This window comes from Mangifera indica, chromosome 5 (assembly GCF_011075055.1).
Source record: "Mangifera indica cultivar Alphonso chromosome 5, CATAS_Mindica_2.1, whole genome shotgun sequence".
Taxonomy (NCBI): Eukaryota; Viridiplantae; Streptophyta; class Magnoliopsida; order Sapindales; family Anacardiaceae; genus Mangifera; species Mangifera indica.
In genome coordinates, this window is record NC_058141.1 from 10,628,114 (window position 1) to 10,646,386 (window position 18,273).

The window sequence follows — 18,273 nt, forward strand, 5'->3', positions numbered from 1 at the left end:
TTTAAAAAATATCATGAATATCTATAAAAGTTTAAAATTTTTCATATACACCTCTCCTATATTATCATTTTCTCTAACAAATGAATCGACATGTATCGATAATACGAATCGTATCATAAGATACGTCTGCTATATCATATTAATTATAATACATCTTATGAGACATATCATTTTTCATTTATATTATATTATATCATAAAATACGTATAATATATCGTAAAATATTGATAATTATAATCAGGAGGTCGTCATTGGAAATGCTAATGCCTCCAGTTTCGAACAATTTTTCTTTGAAATTTTAAAAAAATGTTGGACGTGTAAGCTGTGAATGGGTCTCATTGTTTTACAAAAATTTTCTGTTCCCTTCAGTCTTTTACTCTGGCACATGCCATGGCAGCCATGCTAACCACTGGAATTATCCACAGTAGAATTGTACGCATGCACAATTCATCTACTAATGTGGAAGATGAGATGAAGAGGTCAACTTATATGATGTATCAATTATGGGTTCAAAAAATCACATATATAAATATGGTTTTGTATTCCTACACAATATTTTATTATTAGTTGTATTTATTTGATGATTATGTTTAGGGTTAGATTGAAATCGAATTGAGTTTAAACTCGTTTGAGTTTGAGCTCAGTTCGATTTACATATAATAGAGTTCAAGCTCATTGCAGTTAAACTCAAACTCGGCTCAAATTTGATTCGATTCGTTTCAAGTTCGAGTTTTAAATTAGCATATTATTAAAATGATATCGTTTTAATATATATTAATAAAAACGACATTGTTTTGTATCAAAATTTTTAATGAGTAAGCTCAAACTCAAGCTCGAGCTCAAAAATATTGGCTCGAGCTTGATTTCAAACTCACTCGACCTTATTTAAGGCTAGCGTATTTTGAATCCAGCCTAATCATGTTAACATATATTGCTTTTTTAAAAAAACAATTATTGGATAAAACTGATGATCTCATAACATAACAATTTCATACGGACGACAGAATGGAAGGATATTGTTACAGTGATGTTATGAACAGTCAAACTGAGTACTTGAAAGTTAACTCTCAAAGTAAGATCAAAGATGATGACTAAGTAACCCTTTCATCCGCAACCCATAATGAATTTGAGACTCAGACATTACGATAAGTAACTATTGACTAGACAATTCCAAATCTATACAATTTATACAGAGAAAATTCTTTTACGGTTATCAAGAAAGTATTTATCTAAATTTTATGATACATCATCTTCGTAATAGTTATTATTTCTACGTAAATAAAGATATCATTAACGTAGACATTATTGACTCTAATTAAAATTTAAGTTATGGGTTAAGGTCACAAATTGAACTAGTTTCAAATATATTTTTTCATTCTCTAAATATATATATATATATATATATATATATATATATATATATATATATATATATATATATATATATAAAAGAGAAAAAACGAGAAGAAAAAATAAATAAAACTCTAGACACAACATATATTAATTTATATCATTCTTGCACAATATTCAAATTTATGGACGTAAGCATCCTGATCATTGGACCGAGCCACGTGAAAACTATTAGTGCATGTCTATTTTTTTCACTTGTCGCAATTAATTGCCTCATGGGTTAAGGTCACAAATTGAAATAGTTTCAAATGTATTTTTTTATTCTCTATATATATATATATATATATATATATATATATATATATATATATATATATATATATAAGAGAAAGAAAATGAGAAGAGAAAATAAACAAAACTCTAGACACAACATATGTTAATTTGTATCATTCTTGCACAATATTCAAATTAGTGAGAATATTATAGACATAAGCATCCTGATTATTGGATCGAGTCATGTGAAAAATATTAGTGCATGTCTATTTTTTTTCACTTGTTGCAATTCATCCCTCGCACATTAGTGGAAGACTCAATCAAGCCTTCTCAATTATTGAGGCAAGAGTCAACATAGAAAGCCACCCCCAGACTATGAAGGTTCACTAAGAAATGATGCACATTTAGTGGTATGCCACAAGAAAAGTAAAGTGATAAGATGAATACAACACTCACAATGAACAAAATCATGATAATGTCAGTTTGCATAATCCAAAAACAATACAATTAGATCTTCACAAGGTAAAAAGATTTTCGAAATTCTTGAAGTCTTCCTCACACTTCAAGAATTGGAAGCAAATGTTGTGTGGTTAAACGGAGCACTTTGACGTCAAATCTGAAGGTTTAACTAGACGCAATGACCAAAAAATAACAATTAAGTAACTCTCAAGCCAAAAACTCACAATGAATTTGAAATTCAGATTTCATGACAAACGACTAGTAACTAAGTGAAAAAAAAAAGTTTTTTGGTGGTTAGCAAAAGAGGGACTCATTCGTATTCTATGACACAACATATTCATAACAACCATATCTTCACCATGATTAAAGACATTAATAATGTAGACGTAATTTTCTTTTATTTAAATTCAGATTATTGGTTGAAACCTTAAATTAAAATAGTTTCAAATATACTTTTTTTTCTAAAAACTTGTATATAAGGAGGAAGATATATAAGAATTGAGGACAAGAGAAGTGAAAATAGACAAACTTGACACACCATATATTATTTTGTGTCATTCTTATGATATACTTAAACTAGTGAGAAAAAATAAATTTGGATATTTTAATCATTGAATCAAATCACTTTAAAACTTTAATGTCACATCTATTTCTTTTACCGATCTCAATTCATCTCTTCATGTATTTTGAGTAAACTTATTCGAGTTTTATTATATCCTAATTGTAATTGTCATAATTTGTTTCATGTAAGACTTTAAATTGCAATCACCAATCATGAATTATTTATTTAATACATAGAATCTTTCACTTATTAACAAAATAGAGAGTACCGTATGATATATGAAGATTTTTTTTCAAGTAATGAAACTAGTTATCTAGCTTGCGAAACGTGACTAGAATCACGTAAGTAGAAAAAAAACCCTAACCCAATTCTAATAAATAGTATAAAGAAAAGATTCAAATGGTGGTGTGAAGTCAACTTCACGTGAGCCCTCAGTTTCCTTAATTTCTTCGTGTTCTTCATATTTTCCACAGTCTACCATCTTCTTCATACTCATTTCCACCGTAGGTCCCTCATCTTGACAAAGGCTATAATAAACCTACTTTCTTACCTACAATGATCTATTATTTGAAAGTTTTATAAATTAGTTGCTATATATTTGACATATCAGAAAGATCACACAACAATGACGTCCTTATCTTCTCGACAATATAAATTGGAATTTTTATACATGGACGTTAACATAGTTGAAAAAAAAATTGGTGATAAATAGACTAATAACATTCATTAGAATAGAATATGAAAGTCATTATCCGATTGAGTTGGCCAGCCACGGACTTTATAAGTTGAGTTTATGGATTCGGTAGAGCTGTGACTTGTTTTTGGGGTACTGAGTATTGACCCACCTATATTGAGTTTATTAATGTATCACCACAAATTAATTCTTGGGATATTGCTTCAAATAATATTTTAAGAATAAAAAAGTAACTGTGATTCTCATTTTTATACCCAAATAATTATACATTTATATTTAATAAACGTACTCATAAATAAAAAGTAGTATTATATGTATAAATAATATGTACAAATAATGATATATTATCGTATAATTGAATAATTTTAAATTAGTAATAAAACAACATTTAACTGTTAGAAATTTCCTGATGTAGGTTAATATTAATTATGTTTTTTGTTTAATAAAACTGGATAATTAAATAGTCTAATATTAGTTTACCGATAGGTTTAAGTGATTGATGAAAATAAAATCTATATGTTTAAAAGTTATGATCTGGGTGGATAGCATAAGTATGGGTCTTGAGATTTATTGGATCTTGGTGAGAGGTCAATTACCCTACTATAAATTAATTAGATCACTGTTCCAAAACCTAATACAATATAATTTACCTATTCAAAGCTGTCATTAAAGGAGGTTTCTTGAGTAAAAGACTAAGTCACGTCGAGAAATGATCTCAATAGATAATTTCAAATGATTTGTGGATTCAAATTGCATGGCACTCTTAGTATTCCTAAACCCTTAAAGTTTAATTTAGTATTTTATAATTTGAGTATAGATCTTAGAATTATGATTGATTTATTTATTTATTCAAGTTTACGTAAATAAATCTCACACTAATTATATAAAAATTTATCATTGTTTATGTACATTATTTATGCACATGGTTTTATTTTATATAAAATGCATTTTCACCTATTCCCTCCCATTTTCAAAAATTTAGTTCAATAATTTCAATCTTTTTTACTTTGTTCCGACCAAAAACTACCAAATATCAACCAAATCCAACAAATCAGCTATTCTCCTTGTGATTATTCTTCAACTTGGTTGTTCTTTGACATCATTCTTTTTTGAAGATTTGAGGTGATTTTGACTCTAAAAAAATGGGAAAACTGTTAATTGTGATTGTTTCTTTACTAAATTGTACAAATTTATGGTAAATACTTACATTAATGTAATTATTTATGATTCTAAGGCTTTAGGATTTACATTTGAATTTGAATGTTGTTTTAGCGGTTGAGTTGGTTGTTGAGATTGAAGGTAATAAGAACATATATTGCAGAGGATTGAATCAATTTTTGGTCGATAAATTAAACATTTTACAAAAAGAGGGATCAAGGTAATTTCCTTAGTGTAACAAAGGGTAAGTGTGAAAATTTTATGCCACAATGAGTTATTGTAATTTGCCACTTAGTGTAACCATACATGAATCGTGTCATATCTCAAGTATAAAACTGATTCGATGTATGTTAGTGATGGGTGTTGAGAGTTTGATTATCTCTAAAGAATATTTTTGCAAGGTTGGTTAGAAGTCATTGTCAAGCGTAGCCCTCCAACCAAGAGACAAAAGGGTGGAACCAAGAGTTTCATTGTGTTTTAAATATTTTGGTTGTTTTTTGTATTTATGTTCGCATTTGTTCATTTGTTACAAAAATAAGCTTTTTTTTTTTTAAATCTTTTGATTGTAGAACAAACAAACACAAGTTCAGTTATGGCAACTTAATCAAGTGTTTGAGAAGTACTTGACTTTTCACCACTTTGGAGCCCATGTCACATGATAGTTAAAGGACACAACATGCATTGAGCCAAATTTGCATGAGGCTTATTAGAGGTGTTCAAGGGTTGGGCCTTTGGATTGGGCTAACCCATGGGATGTATAAGGCCCATGACTCGACCAATATATATGGGATCAAGTCGATCCATTAATTTTTAATATTATAATTATTAATTAATTAGTTTTTTAAATTTTTTTAAATATTATGTGAATAGCATTGGTTGGGCTAACCCACAAGTCTTATGTCTAGCCCTAGGGTCTGGCACAACATGTTACAGTATTAACTCAGGGTATTTTCCCAAGCTTCAAGCTAGGCTAGGCCAATTGATGCCTCTAAGGCTCATCAATACTTAAAAAATGCTATTTTGAAAAATATGTTTTAGGGTATTTATCAAGTTTGACAAGTTAAAAATATAGCAATATATTGGCTAGCTTAATAGTTTTCCCACTAACCAGCTTTCTAAATAACAATGTCATTAGTATCATCGTTATAATAAAATTCTATCTTATTTGATCAATCACTAACATTAAATTTGTAATTATAATTTTGGATATACGATACTCTAGATAACCTAGAAGAGTTAGGTAGAAATGAAGTCAATATCAAGTCTCCACACATGATATAAGGAAGAGCAAACGCATCCTATTGTGGGATGATGCAAAAAATGTATTCAACGAGAGAGTTGTGAGTTGCTTCACAACTTTGATTATATGTGTTTACATTGGCATTTATATTAGTTTTTTAATATAGTTGTCAATATTTTATGATACACTATTATATAATATAGCACAAGTAAAAAACGATACATATTATAAAATATATCGAATTAATATAATACAGTGAACGTATCATATAATATAATAAATATTACCGATACAGATCAATACACCTTATTAGAAAAAATGATGATATAGTAAAAGTGTATATAAAAATTTTTAACATTTTAAAAGTGTTTGTGATATTTTTCAAAATGATGAAATGTCACTTATAATTTTTTATTATTTTATTAATAGTTAATATTTTATTTTTTAAAATACTTATTATATAATACACAATACAAAAAATTAGGTTTTTAATATATAACATGATACACGATTCAATTACTATGTTTTTCAATATTTCACTAACAATTGTTAATTGAGTGATATAAGTGTAATACTAATTCTAACTCCATAAAAAAAGAATATTCTATAGATTTGTCCATTTGTGGAGTTCTTAATGTAGATGATTCTCCATTGTTGGGTGATGTGAATCGTAAGGAGGATATCCCACCCAATGATTTGAAGTCATGTTTGTAGAATCAACTCCATGTTTTTATGAATGGACTGACCACCTTATTAGGACCAACCACATTGAGTAATCTAGTCAACAAAGAATTAATGACAGTCTAAGTTAAAGTTGGCTAGCCGCGAGTAGAGATATAAACAAGTAAAACAACTCTTGAGTTGCCTACAACTTGGCTTGTTATTAGTCGAGCCAAACTTGAGTGTGTGCGACTCGAGTTTTCACTCAAACCAATCTCAAGCTTTGGGTTGCTTACTTGACTAGCTCATTAGCTAAGTCTAGCTTGTGAGCTTAATCAAGCTTTCATGCCAACCAAACTTAGTAATATCTTCAAAGGAAAACTGTTCACATATTAGAGAAATTGGTTTTCAACTTAAAACTTCACCACTTATTTTATAGGATGTTATGTCCAAAGATAGTAATTTCGATATGAATTTAGAGTCTTCAACCCTAACAAAAAAGAGATTACTTTATATAAATAGGGAAGAGAACAAGAATGAAAAATATTTTCTCATTTTGGGATGCAGATACATGTGTTTTTACCCTGTCTCACCCCACCTCCATCCATATTAATACTTTTATTTAAAATACTAACATATTTTTATAGTTTTAAATTATTTGTATTTTTAAATATTTTTATTATACATATTAAGGTGATTAACATATGTTATTATCGATATTTGAAATTGTAAATTGATTTTAATTTTAATTAATTTTTTAATTTAATATGTTTATATTATGTTTGAAAAATACGTAAAAGAGGTTTTTTATTTTTTTAAAGACTAAGATGAAGAGAGAAATTTTTTCTTACAAATAAAAGATGATAAGAGAAATTTTTCTTAAAAAAAAAAAGGATAAAAAACTTTTGTTAATCTTATAATAAAAATAAATCAAAAATAAAGATTAATACCTCTCTTAGGAGGACATGCTCAAGGAACAGGATATCCAATCCGTGCCTTCCCCAGTTATATATTATATTTCTCGACGGAGACTTGTTTGACTTTAGAAATGCACTCATCAATTTTGTCTGACGAATGATTGCAATAATTGTCGTATATGTTTGAACAAACCTTTATTGACTTGAAATGAGAAATGAAATGATAAGTTTTCAGCATGAAACTGTCGTTACACGTGGATTGTGAGTTTTATTGTGCAAAACATGGTGATTCAAAAAGACAATGAAATAATGAATTTTTTCCTTTCTCCCAATACTTTCGTAAATGCAATGCGTATCATGGGATATTTTGCTTAGTGAAAAAAAGGGAAGACAAATAACTCTAGCTAATAATTTTTAATATAATCTATTAATTTTATCTAATATCATATAAAATACATTAAATTAGGATTAAATATTTTTATATAAAATTTACTTCAAATCTCTGATATGATACAAAATTAAATCAAATAATATTAAGATTCATATAAAAGTACTCTGATATAATCTGAATCGATTCAAATATTTTAAAAAAAATTTACTTTAATAGAATTTATTATGAATAAATTATAGAATTGTTAAAAGACAATATTAATAACAATTGAAATATTTATAGATTACATATAGTTGTATAATAATATACTTATAATTACTGTTATTATTATTTATTTTTATTTTATTATTAAATAGTAAGAATTTGATTTGATGGTTAGTCAAATTATAAACGTTTTTTAAAGTTCTTATTCTTATAATTATATGTTGTAATTTTATAGTAAGAATTTGAAATATTTACATATTGCTTATAATTGTACTTTGTATAATTATAATTACTTATATTATTTTATTTTTATTTAAATATTTTTATTTTATTACTAAATAGTAGAATTTAATTTAGTTAATCAAATTATAGTCGTGTTTTAAAAGTTTTAATATATAAATTTTTAGATTATTTGCAAATAAGATAAAATATTATATTATATGTTTTATTAATAATATGCTGGGGTAATTTAGTGAAGAAATTAGAATAATAAAAAAAATTTAGAAAGTGAAAATAATAAATAATTTCGGGTTAATTTGGATCAAGTCTGGTCAACTCAAATATTAAAAGGTTGGGTTAAAGTTAAAAAATTTTAATACAATTCTAATTCAGGTTGTGTTAGAGTTGACACGAACTATCAGGTCTACAAATTACAACCATACGAACAAGCATTTATATTTTAGAAAGAGTAATGTTATACCTACCCACTCTTGAGTATATATATGATGTGTTATTATATAATTATATATTACTTTATATTTAATTCAAAATCACTCAATCACTTAATAACACATATCAAATATGTACTTATGTATATATTCAAAATGAATACGCATAATTTTATTGTTTCGAAAATATTTAAAACTTTGCTTATTTTGAACTATTCACTCTTGTGCACACATGTTTATCACATAATTATTTTGACGTATGCATCTTTATAATTTAATTAAATAAGATAAGCAAATAGATGTGCCTTTGCACAGATGTTTACCAAACCGAAATGAAAGAAATTGATATTTGAGTTTCAAATCGAGCCAAATTAATGTAGTGTGTTATTATTCGAGTGACATTGAACCAAGGTCAAACCAATTCAACCTTGGCATCGTACGCTATCTTAAGCTAAGATCGAGTCTTCATCATCACCTTCTATCTCTTACTCATGTCAAAAAAACCAAAAATTAGTAAATTCAAGTTTAAGCTCGAACCCAATCATAAATTCATCTAACCAAACTCGGATCAAACACTAATTTCTACTTGGTTTAATTAAGCTTGATGACACCTTTAGTTATGAGTAATTATTTTGTAGCCTAATTGCCATTGTGCAGGCTCAATTTGATGCAGGTATGAATACCGGTTGAAAAAACAAAGAATAAGAATCAAACCCAAAATCAACCAATTCCTCGAAATAGGAGTCGAGACCGAAACAAGATAGGCGTTGCCATGGCAGGAATGCACAACTATTCTGGGAGCATGGCAGCAACAAGATAGGCGGTTTCTCTATAATATCGATTTGCATCGGAAATTCAGTATCTTTCTTGATTGCATCATGGTCAACGAATTTCTCTTCTTACAACTTTTGTTGCATTTTCTTGTTGAGAGAGAGTTTCAAGTCATTTGGTGAAATCCTTTATTCATAAAATATTTGGTTTAAAAGTTTTCGCAAAAACCTCATTTAAACTATTTTTTAATTCATAATCTCCTATTATTTTCTTCCTCTTCTGTTTATCGCAAAATGTATTATTTTCTTCCTTTTCCATTTAATCTCCTAAAATTTATTAATTATTTATTATTATAAGGAGAATTTAAAGAATTAACATAAAGAATTTAAAAGTATTTGTTAATGTTATGTAGAATAAAAAGTAATAATAAATTATTATTATTAATGTTACAAGAAAACCAAAAGATTAATGTGAGAAATGTAAACTTATTGATTATTTATTATTAATGTTATGAGAAAAATAAAAAAATTAGTATGAAAAATCCAAAAGACACGAAAAAATTGAAAAAAATAAAAAAATATATATAATTAACGAGTCAACCTATCAAAAGCATGCAAGTCAACCTGTTAAAAGTTTGGTACAACACGATTCGCTTAAGCACAAGTTATGCTATAGGCTTTAGTATTTTTTTGTGGGTTGGCCTGGCTCACAAAGTCCGCTATTGTGCCAACCTTGGCCTAACATGGTCTACAAGGATGGTGGGTCACATTGAAATCAATCTAGTCTGATCCATTATCACCTCTAATTGAGAGTTCTTTTAAAAAAAAAAAATATGACCATTTGAAGTGTTTTCTCATCTGGTAACTTCAACTTTTGATCGAATGGTGTCAATATCATTTTAGCCAATTGTAACTAGGGCTACAAATGAGCCTAGCCATTCACGAACTACTTGCAGGTCCACTCATATCAAGTTGGACTTAACTTGATTATTTTCAAGCCAAGCTTGTGTGGCTTGAGAAGTAATTATACTCGGGCTAGACACACACACACAAAAATACATTCTTTCTTGAGTGAAGCTTAAGTCCCCACTTTCATTCTTGAGTTCAAGCTAAGCCAACCAATACTTGATTTGGTTCATTTACAACCTTTGTTTAGCTCTTTTATATAATCAAACACCTTACTTCACCTTGTCACTAGTATTTTGAAAATTGTTAGTGGAAAACTCAAAAATTTTATAGAACTTTATTTTATATTTAGGTTGATGTTAGCAACACTAAAATTAAAATCAAACAGACTGAAGAAGTGGAGTGGAATCAAGTGACTGACAAGGCGTGAACTTAGTGAATTGTTGTTGAATTAAGGCTTGCATTGAAGTAAATGAGGTTTAATAATCGCCACGAGTGAACCTCAGTTCATGTTTCTCAATGCATACTCCTGCCACTCAAGAGGTTGGTAACTTGGCTCTAAACATGAGTTAGCAGCACTATTTGTTTGGGTGGTACCAAAATCTTAACTTAATGCTTTATGTGTATGAGTAAGTTTGAAATTAAAGTAGGAATTCTTTTGAGCAAAGAAGTTGTTTTTGATCTTTCTATTTCTATATGCCAACAAAACTGTGCATATATATTTTTGGTACACAATTTGGATATATAGATGATGTGTCATCATGTGATTGGATGATTTTGAATTAAAGATAAAGTAACACCCAAATACATAATATTACATTATCTATTTACATAAATTATATATCAAAAGTATATATATATATATATACATAACATTTTTCTTCTATGTACATATATGCCTCATTATTTATATATCTACCACAAGAAGGCAGCATCTTATTCTTAAAGGAAGTTAATTGCAGTGAATTTAGAATAAAAATTTCAAAACTCGAGAAATCTTGCCTCTATATTAACAAATGGATCAAGAAATTAATATGTTATGCTTAAAATGGTGATAGTATTAATTAAGGTCTAGCCAATTAATGCTAAATCTTGTTAGCTACACTAGAACAATATCCCAACCATAGGAATTTAATTAATTTATTTATTTATTTTATATACGTTCAGTAGCAGTAGGCAAGATTGAGTCCCACTCAAATTCAATGTCTCATTTCTTTTTCAAAATTATTGGAGAGTGGGCACCCGTAATAATATAAAAATAATATGAGCACACACTTATATATGTTATTACGTGATTGAATGATATTTTATTTTTAATTAAAAATTATTTAATTATATAATAATATATAAAAAATATATATTCATTTATATATTCAAAATAGATACATATTATGATTATTAGACATGCTATAATTGCCCTATCACTTGCGAACTCTACTTTGAAACAAGGATACATTGGCAGATATGATATCTTATATGGCCAGGAAAATACAACAGTCCACTGGGCTTTTCAAAAGCCACGTTGTTTGGCCCATTGATTGTCAAAGGGTGGGTGGTTCAGCAAAAAGGGGGGAAAATAATAATAAACTGAACACATTTTTAAAATAGTTCAGCCATTTTACGTTTATAATTATGTCATTATTAAGTATTCTATTTTGAGTTCGCTGGAATAATTGTAAGTGTTACAAATGGGCTTTGAAAAATTTAAGTTTTTAAAACTAAGTTAAAAAGGAAATTGTTAGTTTTTAAAACTAATATGAGAAAAGGGGATGAGATTTATTTTTTTATATATTATTAGTTAAATGATATTTTCACTTTTATAACTAATGAATTAAGTTAACTTTAACAACTAATAGGGAGAATATTTGGATTTTTGAAACTTAATGGGTGAAAAGTTGGCAATGAACTAAACTTTGGATAGGAATATCTCTTTTGGCCTAAATTATTTAAGTGGAAATAATAATATTTAATTAAATAATGTAATTGTGTATTTTTTTTCACTCCTAAATCAACTAATTATATAAATTATACTAATAAATTAGTAAAATTTATTTATACATAGTAGTATTATTTTATTAATATTTTGAAATATTTTTATGAAAATAATTAAAATTTATATTTTATATGGATACCAGGTGGCTATATTACTAATTTTCCAACACTTTATTGATAACCTTATTAAAATTTATATTTTATTAATTTTTAAGTCTCATCTGCAAAAACTTATACACAAAATGATAATATCAAATAAGAGAAATCAATACATACAATATTAAAATTGATTTTAAGTTTAAATCCTTAGTTCTATCAATTTTTTATAATTCTAATTTAAAATAATTATGTCTTGTTATTTTGTTGGTTTATTAATAATGTAAATATTGTTTTAAGTTTTATGACTAAATAAATAGTGTAATGTCTATTATGTTATGATAATAAAACATATTTAAAAATAGGCACCCACCCAAGGTTTAGTGTATTCCAACTTTCACTTATAAAGTTTTAAAAACTAATATGTTCACTTATCTATTAAATTTTATAGATAGTATAGTGGTAAAAACGTTATTTATTAATTTTATTTAAAGAAAAATATTACCTTTTTATCCACTTTAATTTTGAAAATTAACAATTTCCCTTTAACTTGGTTTTAAAAAGCTATTTTTTTCATACCCATCATCTAAGGTTTCCATAATTTAGGGTTAATAGCCGTCCCTCTCAAAGTTCAAAACATTACATTTATAGCCCCAAAAAATGCATTTTCTCTTTTCAATAATTGTTCTTCTAAGTGATTTACTCCAACACGTCATCAACCCTACCACCAGCAATCTCTCTCCCTCCCTGTAGTTTTTTGGTACGAAAACCACTTATCATCCAATCAAAATGGTTGAATAACGTCGCACATATATATTTGATCCATTGCACAACTTTATGAGACGAATCTGTGCATCGACCAACACACAAATCAAAACAAATGATGTTGCACGAATCTGTGCATCGTCTGGTCGAACATCTCATGGATTAGTTACACTTTACTAATTTTAAAATCATGCCAAATCGGTAATTGTTTACACGTTCTTGAATTGGTGTGATGTTTTACTCAAAGATTTTTTATGTTATTAGCGCAAAAAACTACAACTATTGAACAACATGGATGGTAGCATAAATAGAGGATACACTTCAAAACTCAATAATCGAACTTAAATAAACATGAACCTATAAGCGAACATATGTACACTTAAGAACTTAGGTAAATATGAACTTAGGAATAACACAAGGACAAGCTAAAGAACTTTATAATAATTGCCATTATGAGCAACTACGAACATAAGTAGAGAACAAATGTGAACCTAAGAACATTGTCAACTTAAGTACCTTTGAGCAAATCATTGAACTAAATGACTTGATTGTTGAACTATTGAACAATATGGAGGGTTGAATAGTTAACAAGGAATTGCTATGGAGGAAGAAGTTTCTGATAGAGCTTGGTCTCATTGTGAAAATCAAAGTGTAAATACACTTTGCTAAGAATTCTAAAGTTTGTGTTAAGTTTAAGCATATAGATACAAGATATCATTGGATAAGGAATTTTATACATGAAAAACTATTAGAACTTGAAAAGATTTATACTAAAGTGTTTTGATATGTCAACAGAAGCAAGAGACAAATTTAAAGTTTGCCGTATATTAGTCGAGATAGCTAGTCTCTCTAAATAGTGGGGTTGTTTGGTTGGCTTTCTTTTCTATGTAAGGGTGGATTAAGTAAAGCCCATATGGAGATTAATAAAATAAAACCCCGGAGGAGAAGAAAAAATGAGAAAATAACTTGAAAGACAAAAGAAAAGAGACAATATTTTTGGGTTTTAAAGCTATGACCAATTTTAATCAACTACTCCAATCTATCCCGATCTGTGGTTTAATTAAGCTGCAATTTTATGTGCAAGTTTGTGACTCATTTTTTTCATTTTAAACAATGGAAACTAATTTTGGAGTGCCAAACAGAGAGTTGTTGAACCCGAAATTGACTCCTTGTTTTGGTGAGAATTTTTCCTTTGCCTTATAAAAGTTTATTCCTTTTGGTCAAGATTGTTCGATCTTATTTGTTGTTGTTATATGCCTCCTGGTTTTCTTTAAAGAAAACTTTGCATTCCCATTGTTGATTGACAGTGCTGAATATTGTTGTGGTGGTTCTTTCACCTTTTTACATTGAAAAGATTTAGTTCACAAGATTTAAATATTTGGAAGACTTTACATTCCCATTGTTGATTGATAGTGCTTAATATTGTTGTGGTTCTTTCACCTTTTCACATTGAAAAGTTTAGTTCACAAGACTAAAATATTTTGTGTTCATATAGGTAATTATGTGATTTAATTAGTTTTTGCTCCTTAAAACCTGATAGATTATATTGCATGATAGTTTTACGTTACTCAACAAGAGAACAACGGAGAGAACGAATCATTTTATATCATACTCTCTCCCAAATAAAATAACATGCTCTAATCCCTTCAGCACCACAAACTCGAATTTTACTTAATATAGGCTTTAATTCTGAAGAGTATTCCTTTTATGATGCAGTAGAGAGCTAGTTGCTGTGTCTATTTTTTAAATATATGTACATCTCTTATTCAACGTCTCACAGGAGAGCTAAAATAAATACATAATGACTGAAATAAATACTATCCTATTTAATTCTTCTCCAACATCTCCATGCATTATTACTAGCTGCAAGCTACATTATTTAATATTAAACTTCTTTTGCTTCGTGGTTGGATTGAACCAACTCAAGATCATTGAAGGTTTTCCGATCTTCTACTTGGACACTAGCCTTGTAACGATAACGACATGCAATGTAAAGAAAATAGATGAAGTTAACGACTCCCATCCCGGCAATAAGATAGTAGAAATAATCTAATCGCCCACCATTGATGTCATTTGTCAACCAATTCGGGTGGCTATGGCTTCCTGTGGTTGAATGCACTATGTTGACCAGCAAGCTACTCAAGTAACTTGCGACTCCAAAGGAACAAGAAATAAGAGAATTGGCTATGCTTCTCATGTGGTCTGGGAACTGTTGATTGAAGAATTCAATCTGTCCGATTATACTGAATGCTTCACAGAACCCCATTAGTATAAGCTGAGGAGCTAGCCACAAAACAGACATGGGAGCAACGCCAAGTGGGTTTGGATGCGAATTGGCTACAGCCCTTCTCTCTTTTTCTATCAGTCCTGCAACTGCCATTGATAGAATTGAAAATACGACCCCAATTCCTATTCTTTGCAGAAGAGTGATGCCGCCATCGTGTTTGGTGACTTTTCGGACAGATGGAACTATTAGGCGGTCATAGATTGGGAGCCAAACGGCTATAGTGAGCAAGGATATGGCTGAGATAGAGCCTGCTGGAATTTGAAATCTGGGTCCGAGGTGTCTGTTCATTGTCAAGGCTTGTAGCACTGTGTAAGTTTTTTCTTGTGTAAAGGAAACGAAGCAAAGAATTCCTGAAGCCCAAACGGGAATGATCTTTATTACACACTTCACTTCTTCTACTTGTTGGATGCTGCAGAGCCTCCATGGATTAGTGGGAGATCCATCAGTGTCAAGTTCCTTATCGTCCACTATGATAGCGGCTTTGTTTAGGAATCTGATCAGCAGAATCAAAAGGAAAGTAGCATTAATTAATCATCAAATTAAGTGTCTTTCCACTCAAGCGTAAGATATTAAGGAAGCTTGTGTTATATATACAGGCAATTTTATCCCAGGTCCAATAGTCTGGAATACTAATAAAATATTGTTTAATTTGCTTAGAGTTTTGGGTTTTATAAACCAAAATAGGTTTAGACAATTTAATAAGTTCATAAACTATTTAAACAGTTTTATCTTAATATTTTTAAGTAATATAAGATGCATATTCATGTTCATTATCTCTCTAATGTTTTATTAATATGAGATTCACTTAAGAATCTGACGATCACTTTTTATAGGACTAACGTCTTTGCCCTACTAGAATTTTGATATTAATTGTATTACCAAATTTAGGCACAATCTAATTGTATAATAGAAACAAATATTTAACTTGAACTGGTTGGTGAGAGGTAGTCTAATTGTATAATGAAACAAATATTTAACCTGAACTGGTTGGTGAGAGGTAGCTTTGACAAAAGAGTGGCTTTCAATGGAGGATCGTAGAAATGAACCCCATTAAACTCTTCATCTTGAACCTTAAGTTTTCGTTTGCTATAAGCTGAAACAAACACTTGTGCAATGCCCGAAAAGACGCTGCCCTCTGGTTCAACGTACACATAAAGTTTGGTTCCAGTGAAAAATAGAACGATTGAACACGCCATGAGTATAGTCGGAATTCCAAATCCCAACACCCAACTCACCGAGGTTTGAATATAAACCACCACAGTTAAAGAGACCAAAATCACCGCAGTAAACGTAGTGTAATACCAATTATAGAAGCTGGTAATTCCTTTAACACCTTTTTCAGTTGTTGGATCAAACTGATCAACACCAAATGGGATACTACATGGCCTGATTCCACCGGAGCCAATTGATATAAAGCCAAGACCCATTAGGAGAACACCCAGTTGAGCTTTGCTAGCGCTTTTGCATCGAATAAGAGATTGTTGTTTGGCGTTGCACTTCGGAGGATGCAGTTGTGGAAGCCATGCAGTTAACGTCACTATCATCATTCCCTGAAAATAATTATAATTTTGATATAATAAAATCAAATAATTGAATAATTTAGTAATAGTTTTCAAATGAACGTGATCAAAGATAAATTCAATATACTTCAAACTTATCGTGGACGTTTCACAAACCACATCATTCCAAAACAGGTCTGGAAACCGACAGAATATGCAGCTTTGTTATTAACTACTTGTACAACAAAATAGAACTAGAGGCTAACCAGTCTCTCAAACCAAAGGCGTCTTCTACAGGCCACATAATTGTAAGGTTCGCCTGCTCAGATATTTTGTCTCATACAGTAGATAGGACAAAGTCTTTTGGCTTGTTTTCTTAATTAATTATTGCTTTCATTGTTGAACATCAAAGTTAGAGATGATGATGAAGTATTTTGTGAAGAAGAAAGAAAGTTAATTTACCAGTAGAGATGCAAAGGAGGAAAAAGCAATAGTCTTAAATCTGCCAACATAGGCATCGGAGATGAAAGCACCAAGTAAAGGTGCAAAATGGGTAATACCCGTCCAGATATTCATAATGTTTACAGCCACAACTTGCTCAAGGAAAAGCTCGTTCACCAAATATACTGTAAAATTGGCTACCAATCCAAACGTTGCTAACCTCTCAAATGTTTCATTTCCTGCACATCACTTTTAGTTATCATAAACAACAAATTTAATTTACAGTCAACAACAATGAGAAAAGAGAGAGAGTGACCTAAGATGAAAGGCATGGATTTCCATCCTCCAGGTTTCTTCTTTGCAGCTTTCTTTGAATCTGACAAACCGTTGCCGTGCATTTCTTCTGGCTCCGGACCCTTCTCTGCCGAGGTTGACGTTACTGCTTTTTGAAAGCATTTTGTCAGACAGTATAGCGAAAACAAGCTTGACTCGCTTTTACCCCTGGCCGCCATGATTTTTTTCTACTTGGAAATTTCTTACTTCACCTCTATACTCGACCCTTTACCAGGCATGAGAAAACTTAGCGCTTGCCTTAACGAGCTGCTTATGGCGAGAGCGCGCACATATATTATATGTTGGCAAGTACCATCCCTAACAAAGCATATATTTATAAGTTTTATGAGGTAATTTAATATTATTTTATTTTTAATTTAAAATTATTATATCATATAATAATATATATTAAATATGTAATTATTTATGTAATTAAAATAAGTGTAAATAATTAGTTTTTCTTATTTGTTTATTTACGTCTAAGTATTAATTAAGTTGCATAATTTATTATTATTTTATTATTAATTTAAAAATTATTCAGTTATATAGTAATATATTGAAATTCAAATTAAATTCATATAACTACATGTAATCTTTTTTTTTTTGTT

The 18,273-nt window shown here is 29.3% G+C and overlaps 1 protein-coding gene across 1 annotated transcript; it reads right to left on the minus strand.

The window, feature by feature from the left end:
* Positions 1-14,729: 14,729 nt before the first annotated feature.
* On the minus strand, positions 14,730-17,953 carry LOC123216279 (protein NRT1/ PTR FAMILY 2.13-like). The gene is made up of 4 exons (XM_044636687.1): positions 17,649-17,953; positions 17,354-17,571; positions 16,371-16,942; positions 14,730-15,885 (listed from the first exon to the last, which is right to left on the minus strand). Exons 1-4 carry the CDS (start codon positions 17,842-17,844, stop codon positions 14,991-14,993), a joined length of 1,881 nt encoding a protein of 626 aa, XP_044492622.1. The 5' UTR covers positions 17,845-17,953; the 3' UTR covers positions 14,730-14,990.
* Between the last annotated feature and the right edge of the window lie 320 nt (positions 17,954-18,273).

Bases quoted from the DNA above. Each gene is read 5' to 3' on its own strand.
- LOC123216279 (XM_044636687.1), bottom strand. From the start codon at position 17,844: ATGGCGGCCAGGGGTAAAAGCGAGTCAAGCTTGTTTTCGCTATACTGT. The intron at 17,572-17,648 runs GTCACTCTCTCT...AGTGATGTGCAG, and splicing joins ATCCATGCCTTTCATCTTAG to GAAATGAAACATTTGAGAGG. The intron at 16,943-17,353 runs GTAAATTAACTT...AATTATTTTCAG, and splicing joins CCTCCTTTGCATCTCTACTG to GGAATGATGATAGTGACGTT.